The following is a 24,257-nucleotide window of genomic DNA, read 5'->3' as shown; positions in this document are numbered from 1 at the left end:
TATTGCAAATATCCGTGACAGAATAAACAGTTACAATTCCTGAACATTAGTGGAGTCAAGAAAGATGTAGAAAAAGCAGAAGTTTCAAACTTTTTGTTTAAGTAATCATTAGATTTTTTTATAGCAACAACCACTGATAAGAATTCTTTGGGAGCCAACAGGTGGTGTGGTGGGTAAGATGCTGGAGTCCCACATGGCTGACCACACTTCAAGGCCTGGACCCAACATCTTGAAAACTCACAACAAATAAATAGATAGATAAATTTAAAAAAATATTTTTAAAGAATCTCAAGGATTTTTTTAGGGATTCTTTGACATATTTAGAATCTACATATTTGAAAATAAAAAAGTATCCCATAGCTTGTCTGGTAGATGACATATTTTATATCAGACCTATTCAATGTTATATATACATAATGGATTTGCCATAAAATATAGAAAAATATTTATATATAATTTCATTTCATTTCTTGTCATAGGGCACATGTGCTCACTAGAGAGAAACAGAGACAGAAAAAGTGAGAAATCATCATCCTCCATGGGGGATGGCCATACAGCAATCCCTTCTCCTCCATTCTCCTTTTGAAATTTTGAGCACATACACACAGGTACCCAGTATGTTTTTTAAACTGCCAGGTCTGTGATTCAAATGACAAAATTGACCATGTGGAACCTAGCATCTAACCACCATGCCATGTGCTGGCCCTCAGTACAGATATTTTGTACTGCTTTTCTCATATTTGTCAAGGAACTTATACACAACCACGACAAAAATACAAATATACAATATACGTTCTACTTTTCATTTTAATAATAATTTTAGCAAAATTTCTTATAAAGTTACAGTCTTCTGTCTGAGTAGCAGAGTCAGACATTAATTCTTAACTTCCATTATCATAATCCAAAACTGAGCAGTCTAATATGGTAACCATGTGGCTATTTTAATTAAAATTAATTAAAATTAAATAAAATGTAAAATTTGGTTGCTCAGTCTCAGTAGGCACATATCAAGTGCTTAATGGCCACATTTGGCCAGTTGTAGTGTTTAAAAAGAGCAGATGTAGATAATTTCTGCCATTGCAGAAAGTTGCTTTGGACACCACTCTGGTCTTTAGAGATACCACAAGGAATAGACTGAACTGGCCAGACTATTGCACATGGCCTGCATACTGTTTTGGCATGTGGAACAAATGACCATTTTCATAAGCACTAAACTACTCTATAGATTAGGATGTGGGCTGAGAACCCAAATATGCAAAGACATTTGTGCATCTCTAACTTCCATTTCCTGACTTGATTAGATTAGATTGTTTATCTCAAGAGCACATGGTGGTTTCCCACATGGTGATGAATGGGCCAGCTAATACCAAACAAGTAGAAGGGGGATTTGATAACCTGGGCAGGGATCTACACTGTAGCAGCGTTACAGACTGTAATGAGCCTGAGAGCCTGGGCCCATTTTCACTGTGGTTTCTAGAGCAGTGAGTCCTAAGTATTTCCAAGTCAAGGCCTCTTGTGATTCTGATCAAAGAAATAAATGTTTATCACTTTTCTTATGCTCACCTTTTCAGGCACTCACATTCCCCTGGGAGTCCCTTGGGTGTTCTAAAGAGTGCTGAGAATGGTCCTGTATTTTCCTGGGAAGGCAGGAAAACTGCAACCCCTGAATCTTCGCTGAGAAGTGGGCTTCAACATTAAGATTAGAGGGTTGCATGTCTAGAGACCTGCACTCTGCCCCTACCCAGAGGAGAACAGAGCAGGGTCTTGATTTTCTGTATTTTCTTTTTTTCTAGGGTGGCCCTACTTCCTTCAACATTCAAGTCTCCTTCCTTGGAATGGATCCTGCTCTGTTTATCACCAGTTCACCCCAACAGTAAATATAACCAAGGAATAAATACGATCACATGGAGAGACTGTTCATAGCTTATGCTTAATAATTCTCATGTCTAATTTCAATAATATAGTAACACAATCAAAATTTAGTAGCAAAGCTCTAAAAGACAGAAGTCTATTAGGTTCTGGAATAGGATGTTTCTCTAAATTAATGCTTTTACATTACCAGTGACAGCAAATAAATTGTTTCCTCTTTATTATTAGTTTTTAGCTTGCCGAATCAATAGTGACTTAAACTAATTAATATAACCATAAAACAGAAAAGCAGTTTATAATATATCCCTAATAAGTGTTATCAAAGATAAAACAAAATGATTCATTCCTTATTTCTATTAATAATTTATTTCCAAGATGAACTTTTTTTCTAGTCTCTTGGCATTTCTAAAGTTACTCATAAAATTATTTGAACAGATCAAAATAAATCTATATAACTTTTTTATTAATATAGCTTATGCATAGGTTAAACTATTTATTATAAAACACCAAAAGCTACTCATTTTTTATAGATATATGATCTATTCTTTTACTCAATGGGAATCATGTATTAAGAAAATCCCCGTGTTATCTAATCTAAGCCAGAACATAGACAACCAAACACAAAATCCATGTAATTAATCAAATATAAACAAACCCCCAAATCACAGCCAAACTTTTGGAATATGTAGTTATGTTAGGACCTAAGTATCTAAATTAGTTCTACTTAAACTGTAAATTTTTTTATACCACACATATATGTCGACACAACAAATTCACATCCCAATAGAAATGGCTAAAAGGAAAAGGATAATAATGTTTCTTATCTCTCTTCCTCCAACCTCCAACAAAAAACATTTATGGTGAGGTTGGTAATGAGGATACCACCACCGTTTCTCCTGTAAAGTAATTTGAAATAATTTGTAGTTCTATAACCAAATATCTGAAGACTCAAGATTTAGAAATGTTTCATAATAATAAGCATATATTTTTATATTCTTTCAGTGTTTCTATAGAAGAAGGTGAAAGTTTATTTTAATGCATCTTTCTGAGATATTCACTCCGATGAATTTTTCAATTTGATGATTTTATTTTTTTTAACATAAAGGTTTTTTTTTTTAATTAATTACAGACAATTCCTACATTCACTTTCAAAGTCTGCTGGACTTTTTCATTAAATGTGTCAATTGCTTAATTAACTGACATTTGGCCAAAGCCTTTGATTTTTCCTTCACCTCATATGATACCACACCTGTGCAATGGCTGTGCTGTCTTTAGGCTGAGAAGCCTTTTTTTGCTGATAAATATCACTAAAAGCAAAGTCAGGATAACAGAAATTAAGTAGCAGAAGGTGGTTAGAGATCAGAATTCATTTTTCAAATTAAATGTAAAAGCCTACTCCAGTTAAGAGATTGGCAAGTTTTTACAAATAACATCAGCGAGCCTTTTAGAAAGAAACACAGCCGCATTAGAATGGAGTCATTAGGCAATACATTTATTTTGAAGCCAATTAACCTTTTGTCAGAAAAATGTCTGGGCTGTAATGGCTGCAGCGGCGGAGGTCAGCTTCTAACAGGGCACGTGTGACAGCCATCGCGCTGGCTGACAGGAGCTGCAGACAGAGAGGAGAGCCGAGGAAGGAGGTTCGGCCTTCTTTGGTATTCCACTCTGCATTTCCAGGGAGCAGACAGTCTTGACCTATCCATTTAGGTAATTAAAGCTTCCATTTGGAAGTGTCCTGCAGGAAGGTGAAATTTGGGAGAGATAAATGGCTGCTGCTCTCTGCGTCCAGCGCCAGTTCCATCATTTGATGGACTGCGCCGAACAGGCTGGGCTGCCAGGTTCTCATAAAAATAGAGATGAATTGGGCAGCGCACAATTCTCTAAGGCAAAGCAACTCAGTCATTTTCTTCTTTGCAGGCTATAATTTAATTGTTAGTCAAGGTGGACGGCTGACACAGAGGGGCTTTCTCTGAGAGCTTACCCACCACCTTCCATTTGCTGAGAAATGACTCCAGTTTATTTACTTAGCAGCCAACTTTGTTTGGCAGGAGGGATGTCACTTGAGCAAGCGCAGCTGGCCTTCACAGCTGTGCCCTGACTTACCTTCCAGGCTATCTTGTTTCCTTTCGAGTCATGCTCAAGGGCAATCGGGAAGTCCCCTCGCTCATAAAATTTTCGGAATGCTGTGGGCTTGATTGGTCTTTCTTTAAATGCCCCTGCAGTTGGAGGGCCTCTCACCTAAAAGGAAAAAAAAAATAGTAATCAGGTTTCAAATATACCAAAAAATCTTCAAGGAAAAGACTCCCCCCCCAACATAAATTCAGTTTATATAACATTTGCTAGATGATAAAGATCGAAGTATCTATTAAGGGACAACAGAAATCTAAACATAATACAAACATTTGGAGAAGAAAACTATTTTAAAATCACTATTAAGGACCTATTTTATTTCAAACTACTTTAGAACATATTTCTAGAAAATGTCACTTAAAAGATCACTTTACAAGAAACAAAGAGAAGCCTGATTTCATGTTTAAGGAAAACAATTTATTTGATGGTCTAAGGTCAGGGTGTTAAAACTTTTTAAATTTGTAATACTGGTAAATTCTAATCTCAGGTGTGATATAGCATGCAGAAGACAGAAGTAACAACTTTTAAATTTAAAATATTTCCCTAAGCGCTGACTTCATGGCTTGATGGTTAAAGGAGCTGGATCCTGCATGGCTTAACCACGTGGCATGTTTCTGGACCCAGTGGACTGAGAAACAGGCAGGGTGTGTGTGGCCAAAATGCTGAAAGGAGGAAGAGATGAAGGAGAAGGGACTGTGACGTAATCATTCCTCATGGGGGTACTTTCTCCTCTCACCCTTTCTCTGTCTCTCTCTAGCAAATGCAGGTACTCTCTAACAAAAAGTAGGTACATATATTTCCTTTAAATCTTTCTATATATATGTAAGATATGTTCTCATAGTATGAATATTAACAACAGAACTATAAAAATATGATATGAAAATAATGATGAAGAGTTTAGAAGGAAAAAAATTGTGGCCTACTATGTGTATATAGAATATGTTTAGTGCTATAGATTTATGAGAAAGTAACATTTGATCGTATGAGATTCTTTTCACTCTACAAAGTAAAGATTTTATTGAAGAAGATATATTTACTACAGAGTTATTTGTCTTGAGTACATCTTTTAAATCTGAATTATTTACATCTGAACTAATTCATTAGGTTACAAAATTCAGTGATTAAGTGAATTACTTAAAAAAATTATAGTCTACTGTATTGTTCCTTACATACACAATAAACATGATTGTCTTTGCTTGCTTATAGCTAAAAAGGTAAATATTAGCCATTTCATGTATTATAAAATCATGATTATTTTATAGCACTTAATATGGACAAAATAACAAATAAGTTAACTTAGTATTTTGAGCTATTTAATATGTTAATTTTTAATATTTTGTCAAAAATTAACAAATATGTTAATACATATCTAAAATAATAAATAATAATACTGTTAGATGATATACATATTATATCCAGAACATATAGAAGTGGTAATATCTGAAAATGAGTGGAATGGTAAGAAGTATCTTACTGAGATAATTAAATGGTAAAGAAGAGTTGAAGAGTGAGGACACACAAAGGTATATATTAAGAGTTTAAAATCGCCTCCTCTGCATGGCACATTATTCCCAGTACACCATCATATCAGGAATTGAGGTGACACGGGGTATCACTGATGGGAAGCAGTTTTCCTCTTACTGAAATTTGAAGTTTGCTCTGGTATTGAAATTACTAGCCACAACTTTGAGCCAAATTTGTTCAATTGTGAAATAGCCACATATATTTCATGACTATGCTGTACAGCTCTATGAGCTGGAAGCTCTACAGGAAGAACATCCCCAGCTACATTGCTGTCATAGGTTCTGTGGAACTGTGACTCCTGGACTTCTATAATTCATGGAGCAGTACATTTGAAATCACATTTTTAGGAACTGATGAAAGATTGGAAAATTATTATTATCCCAAGAAGTTTTATTTATTTACTTATTTTTTTAAATACATATTACCACTGTGATAGAAGATAACATTTTAACACCCTCAAAAAAGTGATAGTAAAATCTAAAGAAAGAAAACCCAGCCATGTTAAGATGAATGCATGAATATGTATCTGTAGACAACATATCAGCAGGTCATGATTTGTAATCCACTCCACTTATCTCTGTCTTCTAATTGGTATATTTAGACCATATGTAGCATGGTCCAATATAGACCAATATAATATGTTGAAAGGCAAGCTTAGTATGCCGTGTCACTTTTTGTTTTCTGTTAATTCTATTTTTTCATTCTGTATTTTCTTTTTCCTGCCTTCCTCTTGGTTAATTAAACATGTTTGGAATTCCTTTTAGATTTATCTATTGTGTTTTTAAATGTATCTTATTATATTGCTTCTTTAGAGGTTGGTCGAGATATATTACATATACATAACTTAGCATATCCGCTAGTATTGTTAATTAGGAAGTCAACTGAAATGTAGCTATCTTACCTCTCTATTTCTAATTACTTTCTTCTAATTATAGTTATTTGACCTACTTCCTCTACATATAATTAAGATGACATAAGAAATATTTATAATTTTTGCTTCAACTGTCAAACGTAATTTATAATACTCAAGGGGAAAAGTATTTTGTGTTTTATTTACCGATATTTTATCATGTTCTTTCTTCCTTCCCAGTGTTCCAATGTTCCTTCATTTATTGCTTTTCCTTATGTTAAGAGAAGTTCCTCAGACATTCTTTTAGGTTAATCTTCTGGACAAATTCCCTTATTTTCTTGTATTTGAGAATGTCTTGATTTCCTCTTCATTCTTGAAACTATATTTAAGTTGGGTGTAGAAACTGGAGTTCATGAGTTTATGGTTCTCTTTTAGCACTTGACAAATATTACTTTCCTTTGTCCTCCATGGTGTCTGGTAAATCCACTGCCGTCAAATTATTTCTCTCTTATAGGTGAGGAGTCACATTTTTCTTAGCACTCCAAAATTTCATTTTTGTCTCTAGTTTTCAGAAGTTTAATTATAATGTCCCATGGCATGCATCTGATTTTTTTTTTCCTGTTCACACTTTGCTCAACTTTATGGATCTGGAGGTTTATGCTTCCTGCAATTAGTGAAGTTTTTAACATTTTTGCTTTGAGAACTTAAAAGTTTGACTTTTTTCTTCTCTTCTACATTCCAGCATAGATCTTTTGTTACAGTCCCTCAGATCTCTGAGACTCTTTTTCTTTTAATTTGTCTATTTTCTCTTGTTCAGAGAGATAATTTCTATTGTTCTCTCTTCACTTTGTGAATTCTTCCTTCTGCCCCTTCCATTCTATTGTTGACTCTGAACACTCTTTTTTTTTTTTTTGAGAGGTTTTCGCTATAGGGCGCGTGCACTTGCAAGACAGACAGACAGACAGAAAGTGAGAAATAACCCCCCAGAGGGGATGACCACGCTGCAATCCCTTTCCTCCATTCTCCTCTCAGGATCTTGGGCAGGCACGCACACACGCCTGGTGTGAATTTTAAGCCACCGGGTCCGGGACGTGAACCGTGGTCGACTACGTGAGAGTCCAGCTACATAGCCATTACGCTAACTGCTGGTCCCTCTGAACACTCTTTTTTTATAAATTTTATTTACTCTACTTTTCATTTAGAAAATTTCCATTCTTTTCCTCTTTATATCTTCAATTTCTTTGTTGAGACCTTTATTTTTTATTGTTTCAAGTACCTTCATTAATGCTTACTGAAGCATTTTTGGTCAGGGTTACTTTAAAATTCTTATAAAAATATTTCTAACATTTTGTCATTTCAGTGTTGGCATCTATCAATTGTCTTTTTCATTTGCTTTGAGATACTCCCATTTTTTGACGTGATTACATTTTTTTCTATTGAAACCTGGACATTTGGAAAATAATGAAACTCTGGGTCACCACTTCTTAATGACAGGGATATGGCAGTAGGTATCACCTTACTGCTGCAAAGTTGGGGTAAAAGTCTCAGCATCCTACTTGATTTCTATTGATCCCAGAATAGAGAATGACTCATTAATACTGGATGAGGGTGGGGAGTTCTGGAATCCACTAGGCCTCCCCTGATAACTCCGTGGCTGGGAGGGATAGCAGTACCTCATCACTACTCCCCAGACTGCTACCCTGACGTTACAGATGTGGTAGCCTCATTTCCCCTGAGCAGGAAGATGAAATTCCTGACTCTCCATCTGTCAGTCTCTGATACCACTCCAGTGGGAAGAGCCAAGTCTCATTCCTGCAAGGGGTAGGGGGTGGAAACTCAAGCTCGCCATGGGCTTTCCACTGTCACCAGGGTGTGAGGGCCTCTCTACTGCCCCAGTGGAAATGAGAGTCCCAATGCCTCATCTTAAAAACTCAACTATAACCATTGCTTGGGTATTTTGTTTGCTTATCATTTGCTATCCATCCCTTCAGATTTTTCTAGAACTCAAGTAATCATTTGACTGTGGCAGTAAGCTCCCCACTTATGTAATTGGCCTAAACTTTGCTTGAAATTATCCATATTTCCATCTGTCCTTTGTATTTATTTTAAAATAATTTGATCTTTTTGTTTTTTATAGTGAATATACACCAATCTTGCTGATCCCAAACTCAATTTCTAATACTTTGAAACAAATTTTTGAAGGAATGAACACATTTCTAAGAATGCCTAGGAAACTTTTATAAATTAATATGGATAATTTACATATTTTTCTTTCCATAAATTTTCATGTGCTCCCTGCAGAAATGATTCCATGCCTACAAGTCCTCAGAAAGTATTTATCTAGAAGATTTTACAAAATAACTCATACTAATAGGTAATTGCTAAACAATGAGGACTTTGTTCCTTGAATTTCTGTTATCTTCTGTCTTTATATTTTAGCTGTTTGCTTATTCTTAAAGACTTTATTGTTTTGGATCCTGTTATAGATACATTATAAGTTAACTCTTGATATCTTCAAAGTTGTAATTTGTAAAACCACTACAACATGCTCAATCAGATCTCTTGGTACATTACCTAATTTTATGCAGATGCTTTGTCACTGTGCCCCGGGTATATATTTTTTCTGTTTCTAATACATATGTATCCACCTACACTTTATAGGAGGATATAACATGTCTTATATTCTGCACATAATTCATTCCAAATAATTCTAAAAGTCTGTACATGAAAAAAGCAAGTGAAATATAATTAACTTTGGAGAGGTAGTAAAGATGTTATTATTATCGGAAACCATACAGATGGTTGTAGCTTGACAAAACAACTTCTGAAAGAAGCAAAAATATTATTAGAAATCCTTAGGTAAGTTCCACAATGTGAAAAGAAACTATTGTAAATTTTATTCATAGTTTAAGAATTTTACTTTAATTGTATGTATTATAAAGCAAATAAGAAACCATAAATCCAACTATATTTGTGAGTAAAAGCAAATACTATTTCCCTAAACGTAGGGGAGAAGGGTCTGTAAACCAATTAGGAAGGATGGGTATTACAACAGAATGCTTGTAATAAAAATCTAATGCACTTGGGGACCGACGAAATAAATGCAGTTTGAAATAACGACAGATGACAGAGAACTTTACATACCTACATTTACTGAACATGCATGAACGGATTCAGGACTGGCATCGCAGTGTCCGTCACATGGTCATAAAACCAGCTATAAGTAGGAAGGAATTTAAGGCTCTCTAAAAGTGTTCATTGTACAGTTCAAACATTCCCTTTTTATTTATTTATTTTTTTAGCATGAACTGGAATTGCTTAAAAAATAATTTTACATGGGTCCAGCAGGTGGCGTGGTAGTTAAGGTGTTGTACTACCGAGTGCTGATTGCAGTTCAGGTCCCAGACCTAGTGACTTGAAAATCACCCCAGGCACATGTGTGTGCATGCCCAAAATCCCAGAAGGAGAAGGGAGTAGAAGGGATTACAGCATGGCCATTGCTCCTGTGGGGTGATTTTTTAAAAATTTTTTGTTATTATCATAATCTTGTTTATACTATATTTAATCACATATAACTTTACAGTGTATTACATTTCTTTTTCCAGAAAGAATACCATTCATATCAGTTAATACAAAGACATTAAAATCTCCATCATCATCTGATAGCTTTTCATTTTTCTTCCAGATTATTATTATTATTCCAAGTATTTTTTTATACATTCAATCACTATTTATCATTTTGCTTGTAAGAAGAGTTTACTCAACATGAAATACTTCTCAGGCCTGCCCAGTTAAGAATATTATACATGACGGGACCAGCGGTTAGCATAAAGGCTATGTTGCTGGACTCCCACATAGTCGACCGCGGTTCGAGTCCTGGACCTGGTGGCTTAAACTCACGCAGGGCACATGTGTGTGCATGCCCAAGATCCTGAGAGGAGAATGAAGGAGAAAGGATTGCAGCATGGCCATCCCCCTGGGGGTGATATCTCGCTTTCTGTCTCTCTGTCTCCTCTGTCTTCCTGGGGAGCGCACGTGCCCTATAGCAAAAACTTCTCACAAAAAAATAAAAAGATTATTATACGTGTCATCATCAACAGGTAGTAAACCATATCTGAATCCCACTAATGTCATGCCTCTCTATTTGTTCTCTTGCTATCCTTCTCCATACCCTGTGGCATGATTTCTCAATTTCCCTCTCTCTGTCTCCCTCCAGTGAGCACATGCATCCTATGGCAAAAAAGTGAAAAAAAAAATAAAAAAGGACAGAAAGAAAGAGAGAGAGAGAAGAAAGAAGGAAGGAAGGAAGGAAGGAAAGAAAGACAGGTTGTTTTTTATATCAGGTGCGAAATCTACATTGTGTTATTCTGACTGGTCTGTTCCTTTAGTAAACTCATTAAAACATTGAAACAAGATGCAAAGACATTAACTTCTTGTTAATGAAAGAACAAAATTATAATAAGCAGGTAGTAGAATTATAAGTTATTATAAGAATAAGTTAACTCAACCCAAAATGTTGATTCATGAAAGCAGCACCATCGTGCAGCATGTGGAACAGAATCGGGCTATCTCTGAGCTATTCAGGCACTAGACTGTCAGTCCCAGGACTGGTCAGTTTGCTGCCATCAGCCCAGACTTCTGAGTAGGAGGTACTGGCATTCAGTGTCTGCCCCATTTGCCAAGTACAATTATTTAAATACATGAGAAATTTTGCAATACCAAATGAAGGTCACCAAGTGACCAGGAAAATGCTTGTAATATCATCATCGCAAGTTAAGTGTATCATAAATGTACTTGTTAATGTTGGATACCACAAGACTGACAAAAATGAGCTATTACCAGCTGAAGTGATTGTGAGGATTTTTAACAATCTAACAATTTAATAATATAATAATACATTATGCTATTGATGGACAAAACATGAACCTTTAAAATATATCTTATTAAATATTCAACATATATAAAAGACATACTATAAAGTCCTTAAAAATCAGGCACTACGGTTAACAGTGAGTGACAGGGAAAATTCAAGTGATGGAGGTCACCGACTTCATGAAGATTGTTCTGCCAAGACTTAACAGAACTGCCTGATGTCAGGAGAACTGGTCAAGATGTGTAGTCTGGACTTCACTACAGAGGTCCAAGAATGAGATGGCAAAGGACTTACACTAGAATAGCACTGAGAACAACAAAATCCCCTAATACTGTGTTACTTATTTTAATAACAAACATGATTAGATCAATTATAAAATGGCTTTACAGATAAGAAATCAAAGAGGTAAAAAAAAACCCTGCAAGGGACCAGCAGTTAGCATAATGGCTATGTTGTTGGACTCCCACATAGTGGACCGCGGCTCGAGTCCTGGACCTGGTGGCTTAAACTCACGCCGGGCGCGTGTGCGTGCGTGCCCAAGATCCCGAGAGGAGAATGGAGGACAAGGGATTGTGGCATGGCCATCCCCCCTGGGGGGTAATTTCTCGCTTTCTGTCTCTATGTCTCTCTCTGTCTGTCTGGCGAGCGCACACACCCTATAGCAAGAAAAAAATCCTCTCCAAAAAAAAAAAGAACAAAAAAAAAAAAAAAACCCTGCAAAACATCACACAGACCAATATCATTGATGAACATAGATGCAAAAATCTTCAACAAGATACTCACAAATCGTATTCAACAATGTATAACAAAGATCATTCATCACGACCAGGTAAGCTTTATACCAGGGATGCAAGGGTGGCTCAATATACTAAAACCATAAATGTAATACACCACATTAACAGAAAGAAAGATAAAAACCATATGATCATCTCGATTGATGCAGAGAAAGCACTTAATAAAATACAACATCCTTTTATGATTAAGAGTCTCAGTAAGATTGGTGTATTGGTATATTCTGAACACAATAAAAGCAATCTATGAAAATCCTACAGCTAACATTATATGGAATGGGGAGAAGCTGAAAGCTTTTCCTCTGAATGTTGCTGGACTCCCACATAGTGGACCGCGGCTCGAGTCCTGGACCTGGTGGCTTAAACTCACGCCGGGCGCGTGTGCGTGCGTGCCCAAGATCCCGAGAGGAGAATGGAGGACAAGGGATTGTGGCATGGCCATCCCCCCTGGGGGGTAATTTCTCGCTTTCTGTCTCTATGTCTCTCTCTGTCTGTCTGGCGAGCGCACACACCCTATAGCAAGAAAAAAATCCTCTCCAAAAAAAAAAAGAACAAAAAAAAAAAAAAAACCCTGCAAAACATCACAAAGTTAGTAAATGGTACAAAAAGTATTTGCACCCCAATCCCATTGTCTCTACAGGACATGCTTTCAGTCAGTACATGAAGTGCCTGGGTTCAGGCAGAAATCTACAGAAGGCTTTTCCAGATCACATCACTGACTAAATGGGAGAGCCTGAGACAGACTTGAGAAGTGTGTAACAAAGTTACCAACTTATAAATAGTCTATTTGCTTAAATCGTGTAAATAGTAAAAAATTACAGAATGTTTTCAGGAAAGCTTTTAAAATAATTTTTAATACTACTACCTATTTATAATTCTGTGCTTTCTCCTCTCAACTTTCCAAAGCATACATGCTGCAAATATTATACTTTTACATTTTTGATGTTCTTTCCATTTGGTGTACTTTATTTAGTGTCATATGATTTGATGTTGTTATTTATACCACAATTGATTTTTTTATGGCTAAGAAATATTTTGCCAACTATTTGTAATTCTATTTGGAATTTATATTGTTTCCCTTTTGTTTATTGTAGTTAGAGTGTTATAAATGTTTAACACATATGACATTTCCATATTTTATATTATTTCTTCAGACAGTTCTTTGATAAAAAATAATAAGGTAAATTTTATGAATATTTTATAATTATTGATGCAATTATTTTCTAGTTAAAAATGAAGAACAGGTCTTTCTATTATTCAATTTAGGTTAATATATTTAACAAATGATGAACATTTTCTCATATTAATATAAATGCTACATGCACACATTTGTCACTATGCATTCATATATTTTCTACATTAAAGTTAATATGTATAAGCTATTTATATTGAAGGATTTTTTTAATTGCCAGAGGGCATGTGCACTCTCTAGACAGAAGGATAAAGAGGAAGAGGGAGAAAGCACCCCTCAGTGGGGAATGGTCACTTCATAATCCCTTCTCCATTTCTCCAGCCTGTCAGGTTTTGAGGCACGTAGGCACACATGCCGGTGTGTTTCTCAAGCCACTGGGGTTGGGAGTCTAACTGTGACTGACTACCTTAACTTCTAGGCCTAGTTGTCTGCCCTATATATATATTTTTTGGGGGTGGGGGTGGGGGTGGGGAGAGGTTTTTGTTATAGGGTGTGTGCGCTCGCCCGAAAGACAGAGACAGAGAGATAGAAAGCGGGAAGTCACTCCCCGAGGGGATGGCCATGCTGCAATCCCTTCTCTTCCATTCTCCTCTGGGGATCTTGGGCACGCACACACACGCTCCCGGCATGAGTTTAAGCCACTGGGTCTGGGACTTGAACCGCGGTCGACTACATGGGAGTTCAGCGACATAGCCATTATGCCAACTGCTGGTCCCTTGTCTGCCCTATATTAAAAGATATTAAATACTGGTTGTGTTTACAGAAAATAGCTCCTTATCATCTTTGTTTTCCATTTTACTTATTTCAGCATTGAAAGGATCTTAGTTTTCTATAGGAAAGTCTCTCTGTCTTTACTTGTTCTGTCTCCAGTTTTGCCTTCTGCAGACCATTCCTCTATGTGCTGTACAATGAATATTCTAATAGAATAATTTAATTATATCTCTCATCTACCCAAAATCCATAAATGATTTCCAATTGATATACCCCATAAAGACTGTGCAAGCTAACTGTTGATGTCTCTAGTCACTCCTGTGCAGGCACCCAAGCATAATTCATACAAAAATACTAGCAATTCCTGCTCCTCTTTGGTCTCCGTAATTTTGTCTGCAGTTCTCCCCCTGCCCTCATTCCTCTTCCTTCTCTTTCCGTCTCTCCTCAATCACTTTCAAGTGTCAGCACAAACCTGACCTCTTCTGAGAAACTTTTCCTAACAAGCCAGTTTCCTATCCTAGAGCAGGATTATCTTAGGTTTTCAGTGTCTATGGGATACACAGCTAGAGCTGCCCATTGGACATCTGGACAATCCACGTAGATAATATTAAGGAGGTCTAAGCTTTTGATAAAATTGGACTGTGATCATGTAGTAAACTCAATCCATGGAAACTGGCAACTTTTCCAAAGAGAAAAAAACCCAAGGCACTGTGTAGATATTTACCAATAAGTGGATAGATAGAATGGTAATAAGAAAATGGGGAAGGAATGGTAGGTATCTCAGACATCAATGAAGGAGCGCTCCTACCCTATGGGATATCAAAATTTGAGTTGACAGCAAGGTTTTATTGTTGAAGTAGGGCAAAATTAATAATTGGAAATGGAAAAGAAGGCATTCAATAGACTTAACACGAGTTCATAAACTACTTAATCAGTTATGGAACTGGGTTTTGGAATAGAAGACACATGTGTATCTAATACCCTTATCTAAATTTATCAGGAACTTGTTAAGTACATTATAGGTGTTTCATGGTTAGAAACTCATAAATCTGAATCAGGGATCTATGGTCACATTAATTGTTTTTATTTTTTTTTCCTTTTAGAAAGAGAGTCAGGAAATTGGCTCTAAATAGATTTTACTTTTATCTTTCATTCAGTGGAAAATGTGTTGGATTTCTAATATTTACAAGTCACTAGGGTTGGTATCATTGGAGACAAAAAGGCAAGTCAAATACATTGTACTCAAGATATATATCATTTAGGAGAATAGATAAGAATATCTCTCAGAATCTGCAATAGAAAAAAGAATGTGTTAAGTGCCATGAAAAGACAGATAGAATTCTACACATGCTGAAGATAAACCTCTTGGGTTTGAAGGCACTGCTCCTTTCCATTAATAAATGTTACCTAGCCTTTACAAATGCTACCTTTTTCAGGGGATCCAGACAGAAATCATGTATTATTATTTCCTTCTATAAGCCCAAATTTGGACAATTTTAATTAGAAATACTTATCAAATAATTGTGTTTGCTACTCCCTCAATCTGTCTACTTACAACCTTTGTAGTTGTTAAAGATTAAAGCAGAATTAATTTATCTAAATTTTCTATTAGATCATAGATTTTTAAAAAATTATCAATTATTACCACAACTTTATAAACAAAATTCACTATTGATAAGATCATACATTTCTCTCCTATGTGAAATATCTCACAATAAAATACATATTTTTAAATTTGAAATTCATTTGCACATATGGGAACATTTGGCTGAAAATCTAATTTTTGTGATACTAAAATTAAATAATTTAAATTAGTCTAAAGTGTTTGTAGAGACTAAATATGATTAGCATAAATAAAAACTGAAATTAATATTGTGAATATTATAACTTTCATTTAAATTTGCACATGTTATTACAGATAAACAAGTTAATCATGCAGTTTTTCAGATAGGTAAAATGTGCGATATGTAGTATTGCTGATAAAAGATGGTAATAAAATAGTAAGATGACTACTACTATTTCAATTTAGAAATTTAGAAGATATTGGTATTAGACTTATCTTTTCTGTTTTAGGATACATTATGCCTTGTTTGTTTTAAAGAGGATTTAAGGAAGCTCATGGGGATACATGCAGCAGGGAAGCCCAGTGTGAGTGGGAGGGGATGAGCTGCCATGCTGCCATGTCATTTTAAATTTACGACTAAACTACCATACACATGGAGCTAAGATTTTATTTCAAAATGTTGACTCTGTTGTTTGCAATTGTTCTAAAAGCAATGGTTACACCATACAAATTCTTTCTAATTATTCTTGTTTAAAACGATAGGCAATGATGGTCCTTTACATTCTCCATTGCAGAAGGAAAAAGAAAAGATTTATGGCCTTTCCTAAGAAAATGAAATGTGATAATCAAATGATAAAAAAGAAATCTTGACAGTAAAAGGCTAAGAAAAGTTTACTTAAAAGCTGCCCTCTTCTCACAGTTATATATAGAAAAGGCCACATATTTAAGTGCCCAAGTGTGGTTCTTGCTATCAACTTGTCTCTGGAGAGTCATCAGAGACTTCAATTTAGACTGTGCTATTTAGCATCTGTCTTGTAGAACTGATAAAATGCCTGAATGACTGAGACATCTTGGCTAATATGCTGTCACACCTAACACTAAGGCTATAGAAATGAACGAGCGAAATCTGAAAGGAGAATATAAATGGGTAAGAGTTTAAAATGTATTCTATTTCTCTAGCACCTTCAATGTTAAAAGCATAGTAAATAGTTTATTTCTAAATATATATCTTCTGTATCTTGCAACAAAGTTATTTCTTACTGAACAATTAGAGTAAAAATGTTATTTTTGTATATGTGAAGAGAATATTTCCATTTGCATCTTACATATGATGAATATTTTAATATAAAATTGGAAAATCTTGTGTCTAATGATGCAAACTGATATTCTCCAGAAAGAACTAGCTATTTAATAGAAAACAATTTTTAGAACTACCTACAATAAAAGATATTTATATTGGTAAGAAAAGAGTTCTGTTTTCCTATCACTCTAATGGCTCCCTCTAAAATAGTTTGAACATTCATCTAACTTAAGAGATATTAAATATATGGATTTGATTTAAAAATTCTAATGATCAGATAAAGAAATGTACAGAAACATATATCATACATATAAAGTATACATATTACAACTTATTATAATGAGTTAATACAATAAGAAATGCGAGATTAGACTCCTGTCAGTCTTACCATCTTGGTTTCCACCATGGTCCGGTCAACCATGAAAGAAATATGGAGAATGTGGGTATAGCAGGTGGTGTAGTGGTTAAGGACTGGACTCCCATATGGCTAATGGCTATTCCTGGACTCAGCTGACTTGAAACTCACACCAGGTGCATGTGCATGCATGCCCCAAATCTCAAAAGGAGAATGGAAAAGAAGGAACTATGGTGTGGCCATCCCTTCTTGGTGGGGGTCGTGTGTGTGTGATTCCCCGCTTTCTGCCTCTCTGTCTCTCCAGCAAGCACACATGCCTTATAGCAAAAATATCTCTCTCGAAAAATGAAGAATGTGAGAGAAGAATGGATGAAGATGTACCTAAAGAGCATGTTATCTACTAGCTGGCAGATGGTGTGGTGGCTAAAGGTGCTGAATTTCCACATGGCTGACTGCAATTGCAGTCCCAGTCCTGGTGGCTTGCTTTTTGCTTTCTCTGTCTCCCTCTCTATTTCTCTGTCTCTCTCTGATAAAATTAAAAAATAACAAATGAAATAAAATAAACAATTATTTTTTAAAAGAGCATATTACCTATACTAGATAAAGTTAGCAATGTATCTCTTACTATTCAGAAAGTTTTTATTTTCATTTACATTTTATTTTTTAAATATGCTTTTTTTTTTCCTGAGCCAAGATCTTCATTTGTGAAAGCTCTCTGAACACAGGTAAGCTTGTGTGCAGAATAAATTCAACTAGTCGAATAGGAGACTGAACTCCTAACCACCTCTCTGTTCACAATGAGCCTGAGATGGTCATCTGTCTAACCAGTCCCAACTCACCAACCCAGAAGCCTCATCAAGAGCTTCCTTTATGTTCAGAAGTTTTCCCTCTTGCATAGCCATAGTTTACACTGATGTGTCCATATGAACTTCATGCTCATCATAAAACATCTTGAATTGTGTGAATTTATAAGCACTGCGTATATAAATGGAAAACAACATACTAATTCTACATAACTATGGCACATTCTAGAAGGAAAAAAAAACTGGTTAGAAATATTTTATTTACACTAATAAAAATTCTACTACCTCTTTTAAATATATGTTTCTCCTTTGGGAAAATTTTCTGGACAATACAAAATAATGCAGGGCTGAGGTGTTATAAGCAATAAATCTTGTCATTTTATTGAGCTGCCTAGTCAAATATAACTCGGTATTTTAGAAGTACAAAGTAATTTAAAAGACTTATTCAGATCTCTTCTGGCTTTAAGTTGTCCTTTGATACATACTGAGATCAACATGGATCAAGATAAGACTACTCTTAAAGACATTTTAATGTTAAAGCACCATTCTTTGGAAAAGCAATTTATATCTTCAGCCAACTTAAGAATGTAAAATTGGAAAATCTTGTGTCTAATGATGCAAACTGATATTCTCCAGAAAGAACTAGCTATTTAATAGAAAACAATTTTTAGAACTACCTACAATAAAAGATATTTATATTGGTAAGAAAAGAGTTCTGTTTTCCTATCACTCTAATGGCTCCCTCTAAAATAGTTTGAACATTCATCTAACTTAAGAGATATTAAATATATGGATTTGATTTAAAAATTCTAATGATCAGATAAAGAAATGTACAGAAACATATATCATACATATAAAGTATACATATTACAACTTATTATAATGAGTTAATACAATAAGAAATGCGAGATTAGACTCCTGTCAGTCTTACCATCTTGGTTTCCACCATGGTCCGGTCAACCATGAAAGAAATATGGAGAATGTGGGTATAGCAGGTGGTGTAGTGGTTAAGGACTGGACTCCCATATGGCTAATGGCTATTCCTGGACTCAGCTGACTTGAAACTCACACCAGGTGCATGTGCATGCATGCCCCAAATCTCAAAAGGAGAATGGAAAAGAAGGAACTATGGTGTGGCCATCCCTTCTTGGTGGGGGTCGTGTGTGTGTGATTCCCCGCTTTCTGCCTCTCTGTCTCTCCAGCAAGCACACATGCCTTATAGCAAAAATATCTCTCTCGAAAAATGAAGAATGTGAGAGAAGAATGGATGAAGATGTACCTAAAGAGCATGTTATCTACTAGCTGGCAGATGGTGTGGTGGCTAAAGGTGCTGAATTTCCACATGGCTGACTGCAATTGCAGTCCCAGTCCTGGTGGCTTGCTTTTTGCTTTCTCTGTCTCCCTCTCTATTTCTCTGTCTCTCTCTGATAAAATTAAAAAATAACAAATGAAATAAAATAAACAATTATTTTTTAAAAGAGCATATTACCTATACTAGATAAAGTTAGCAATGTATCTCTTACTATTCAGAAAGTTTTTATTTTCATTTACATTTTATTTTTTAAATATGCTTTTTTTTTTCCTGAGCCAAGATCTTCATTTGTGAAAGCTCTCTGAACACAGGTAAGCTTGTGTGCAGAATAAATTCAACTAGTCGAATAGGAGACTGAACTCCTAACCACCTCTCTGTTCACAATGAGCCTGAGATGGTCATCTGTCTAACCAGTCCCAACTCACCAACCCAGAAGCCTCATCAAGAGCTTCCTTTATGTTCAGAAGTTTTCCCTCTTGCATAGCCATAGTTTACACTGATGTGTCCATATGAACTTCATGCTCATCATAAAACATCTTGAATTGTGTGAATTTATAAGCACTGCGTATATAAATGGAAAACAACATACTAATTCTACATAACTATGGCACATTCTAGAAGGAAAAAAAAACTGGTTAGAAATATTTTATTTACACTAATAAAAATTCTACTACCTCTTTTAAATATATGTTTCTCCTTTGGGAAAATTTTCTGGACAATACAAAATAATGCAGGGCTGAGGTGTTATAAGCAATAAATCTTGTCATTTTATTGAGCTGCCTAGTCAAATATAACTCGGTATTTTAGAAGTACAAAGTAATTTAAAAGACTTATTCAGATCTCTTCTGGCTTTAAGTTGTCCTTTGATACATACTGAGATCAACATGGATCAAGATAAGACTACTCTTAAAGACATTTTAATGTTAAAGCACCATTCTTTGGAAAAGCAATTTATATCTTCAGCCAACTTAAGAATGTATAATAAATTTTGTGCAGAGGGAAAATCAGGTTTACAAGGTATTGGGGAAAGGATATCTATGGTAAGATTTAAAAAGGGCAGCACAGATGATTAATGAGCCAGAAAGACTGATTTATGAGCAAAGATTTAAAGAATTAACTCTGTATGGCATGGCTGAACAACAACAAAAATTACAAAGGAGAAAATTATTTGCCTTGCCAGAAAATAGCACTCTATCAGAATATTTAACATTGGACTAAGAGCCAAAAACATTTAAAACCTAGAGCACACCTGTCTGAATTATTTCACTTAAAGATATGGAGTTTGGGGATCAGTAGACAGTGTAATCGTTACATTGCTAGCCTCCCACATGGTGGACTGCAATTCAAGTCCCGGACCCAGTGGCTTGAACTCACACCAGGCATGTGCACACATGCCCAAAATCCTGAGAGGAGAATGAAGAAGGGATTTAGGTGTGGCAATACCCCTGGGAGGGTGACTTTTTACTTTCTTTATCTCTGTCTCTCTAAGGAGTGCACATACCCTTATAGCAAAAAAAAAAAAAAAAAAAAATTATCTTAAAAAAAAAAAAATAAGACATGGAATTGTAAACCCTACTTCCTATGGTAACACAAAATTGCCAACCCAGTGACATTTCATTTATGCCACCATTATACAAAGGAAACATAAAGAGCTAAAAACACTTAAACATCATTTAGATATACTTCACTACTTTTAGAAGATGAAAGCAGAATCTCTCACTACACTAACAGAAAAACTGCCTACTGTTTAGGACCCACTCTTAGTGTCTGTATGAAGACAGCATAAACCATTACTGTCAAAGGCTAATTTAAAAAAAAAAAGAAAACAAACCAAGGTTAGGTTTTTTTCTACCATATGCAGATAGAGACATAGATTTGGAGGACTTGCTTCAAATTATGCTAAGTCATAATTGAGTTCTCCTGTAAAAGTTTAATACTTTAAGAGTGATCTAGATGAATTTACACTCTCTCTGGCCAATCATTTTTGGGACAATTACCTCTGGTTATCGAGGGGGAAATAATCTAAATGTATGGGAAATCATTTTCTGTTAAGAAAGCCCAAGAGACTTACAAGAACAGTCTAAATTAATATCTGATAATATGTTGAAAGATAATTAGTGTACGTAAATTAAGTCATGATATACAGATGATTTGAAATGATTCTTTTTTTTCAGATACTTAAATATAATGTAGGAAATCTCACCATCACTAACCCAATACTTGAGAAAGTAGGCATTTTTAAATATCTTTGTAAAGAAATGTATTTTCCTTACTGAAACTTATACCTTGAAAATCAACATAATTAAGGATTTTTGTGGTCATCATTGATTTTTCCCTTCAAAAGTTGCATTCTTAGTTTCCTAGAAATAACAGGTACATTAAAATATTTAATGTTCCAAAGCAATTATACTACAAGTGCTAAATAATGTATTACAGTAAGACTTTGTTACTTAGTGTTATAAAAACTAACAACTGTTTGATAAAAATATTATAAAAATGACTACACAAAGGCCAGATGATGGTGTAGCAGTCAAACACAACACTCTGTCAGGGAGTCTCACTTGTGAAGGTTCCTGATTGAGTCCGGTGGCCTCCCTGAGTATGCTAGGCACATGCTTGCCCATGATCCAGGGCTGGAAAGGCTGGGGGTGGATTGTGGCTTCAAGATCTTGGATGTTCTCTCTCTCTCTCTGAAGAAATAAATAAGTACATTTAAAAACTGATTATAGAAAAGTTCAGTCGGGACCAGCAGTTAGTGTAATGGCTATGTCTCTGGGCTCCCACATAGTCAACTGCGGTTCCTGTCCCAGACCCGGTAGCTTAAAACTCACGCCAGGCGCATGTGCGTGCGTGCCCAAGATTCCAAGAGGAGAATGGAGGAGAGGGGACTGTGGCATGGCCATCCCCCCTGGGGGGGGTGATTTCTCGCTTTCTGTCTCTCTGTCTCTCTCTGTCTTTCTGGCGAACGCACGTTACCCTATAGCGAAAACCTCCCAAAAAAAAAAAAAAAGTTCAGTCAAGGTTCAATTATTCTGAAAATTGTTTCAACTTTTTCAGAATCAGTTCCCTCTTTACTCAGTGGTCAAAAGAGGACAGACACAGCTTTTTTATTGTTTTAGATATTCTGGAAAAAATGGACATATCTTAGGTTTTACAGCAAAATATAAAATCAAATGTTTACTGCAATTAATCTTTTGAAATTCTTATCTCAAGGATTTAAAAATCCAGAGTAGTCTAGTGATTAGGAATCATCACTCTCAAAACTAGGACCTGAGTTTACATCTCAGTCAGACAAGATTTTCTTCTTCAAAAGAAGGAGAAGACAAGCCACTGCCTAGAAAAAATATTTGCCAAAGGTAATCTGATAAGAAACCATTACCCAAATATAAAAGGAAGCCTCAAAACTCATAATAAGAAAACAAGCATTCTTACTTAAAAAATGATCAAAAGACCTGATAATATGTTGAAAGATAGTGTACGTAAATTAAGTCATGATATACAGATGATTTGAAATTATTCTTTTTTTCAGATAGTTAAAATACAATGTACGACATCTCACCATAGCTAACCCAATACTTGAGAAAGTAGGCATTTTTAAAAATCTTCATAAAGAAATGTATTTTCCTCACTGAAACTTATACCTTGAAAATTGACATAATTATGCATTTTTGTGGTAATTATTGATTTAGAACCTTACCAAAGATACACAGAGCAAGCAGACATGCTCCACACCGTATACCAGCAGGGACATGCAAACGGAAACAATAAGGCAGGACCATTGCACACCAATTAGAATGGCTAACTTGAGAACACCGGTATCACCAAATGCTGATCAAGCTGTAGGCAACAGGGACTCTCATTCACTGCTGGTGGGAGTGAAAAATGGGTACATCCACTTTGGAAGACAGTGTGGCAGTTTCTTATAAACCAAACATACTCTTTCTTACCCTGTGATTCAATAAGCACACTCTGGTATTTACTCAAATGAACTGAAAACTTATGTCCACACAAAAACCTACACACACACACACACACACACACACACACACACATAAGACTTACACACAGATGTTCATAGCAGCTCTGTACACAATTGCCAAAATTCGGGAGCAACCAAGATATCCTCCAGTAAATGAATGGATAATAAACTGCAGTACCATCTAGCCAATGGGACATTCAGTACTACAAAGAAATGAGTTATCAAGTCATAAAAAACATAGAGGAATCTTAAAAGCATATTACTAGATGAATGACTCCAATCTGATAAAGTGACATACTGTATGAGTCTAACTATTTGATAGTCAGGAAAAAAACAAACAAACAAACAAACAAACCTATGGAGAGAGGGAAATACCAGTCAGTGACCACTAGGGATTGAGAGCAAGGAGAGATGAATAGGGAGCACAGAGGTTTTCTAAGGGAGTAAAGAAAACTCTGTGAGACAGCACAATAGTAAGTACATGCAATTACAATTTTGACAAAACTCATAGAATTTCCAAGAGTAAACTTTAAAGTAAACTATGGACTTTGGGTGATGATGTATCAATGTAGGGACATCAGATGCAGCCAATGTGCTCCTCAGGTTGGGGAGGTTGGTAATAGGGAAGGCTCACCATCTACACAACAGGGCGTAGCTACAAACCCTCTCTATCTCTTGCTGTTCAATTCTGCTTCCCTAAAAAATATAGTCTATTAATTTTTTTTTAAAAATACAGGTTACTAGTCCAACACTAATATAGAAATAGCTTTCATATTTTTCAAAAAAATTAAAGGACAAGTAACTTTATGCCTCCCAACCTAAACTCTAACAGTGTAAGATTGTATTTTTTTTCTAAATCTTGTGTTTTTGGCTTACAAAATATTTTACAAAGCTAATAAAATGGATATTACAATTTGTTGATAATTTATAACAGTGGACAAATGTCAGTCTCAGACACAGATTTGCCTAGGAAAAGAGAAGGCAACTATATAGAAATATATATA

At 35.4% G+C, this 24,257-nt stretch overlaps 1 protein-coding gene across 2 annotated transcripts in view; it reads right to left on the bottom strand.

The window, feature by feature from the left end:
* The window catches only part of PACRG (parkin coregulated), a 564,165-nt gene that overhangs the window by 482,992 nt on the left and 56,916 nt on the right, over window positions 1-24,257 (bottom strand). For both annotated transcript variants that reach the window (XM_006152252.2, XM_006152251.2), the window contains exon 2: window positions 3,973-4,107. In XM_006152252.2, coding sequence (XP_006152314.1) covers window positions 3,973-4,107 — 135 coding nt within the window. The remainder of the gene's footprint in view (window positions 1-3,972; window positions 4,108-24,257) is intronic.

This window comes from Tupaia chinensis, unplaced genomic scaffold (genome assembly GCF_000334495.1).
Source record: "Tupaia chinensis unplaced genomic scaffold, TupChi_1.0 Scaffold000346_1, whole genome shotgun sequence".
Classification (NCBI taxonomy): domain Eukaryota; kingdom Metazoa; phylum Chordata; class Mammalia; order Scandentia; family Tupaiidae; genus Tupaia; species Tupaia belangeri.
Note: the sequence above shows the minus strand (reverse complement) of the source record. Positions and strands in the feature narration are given on the sequence as shown.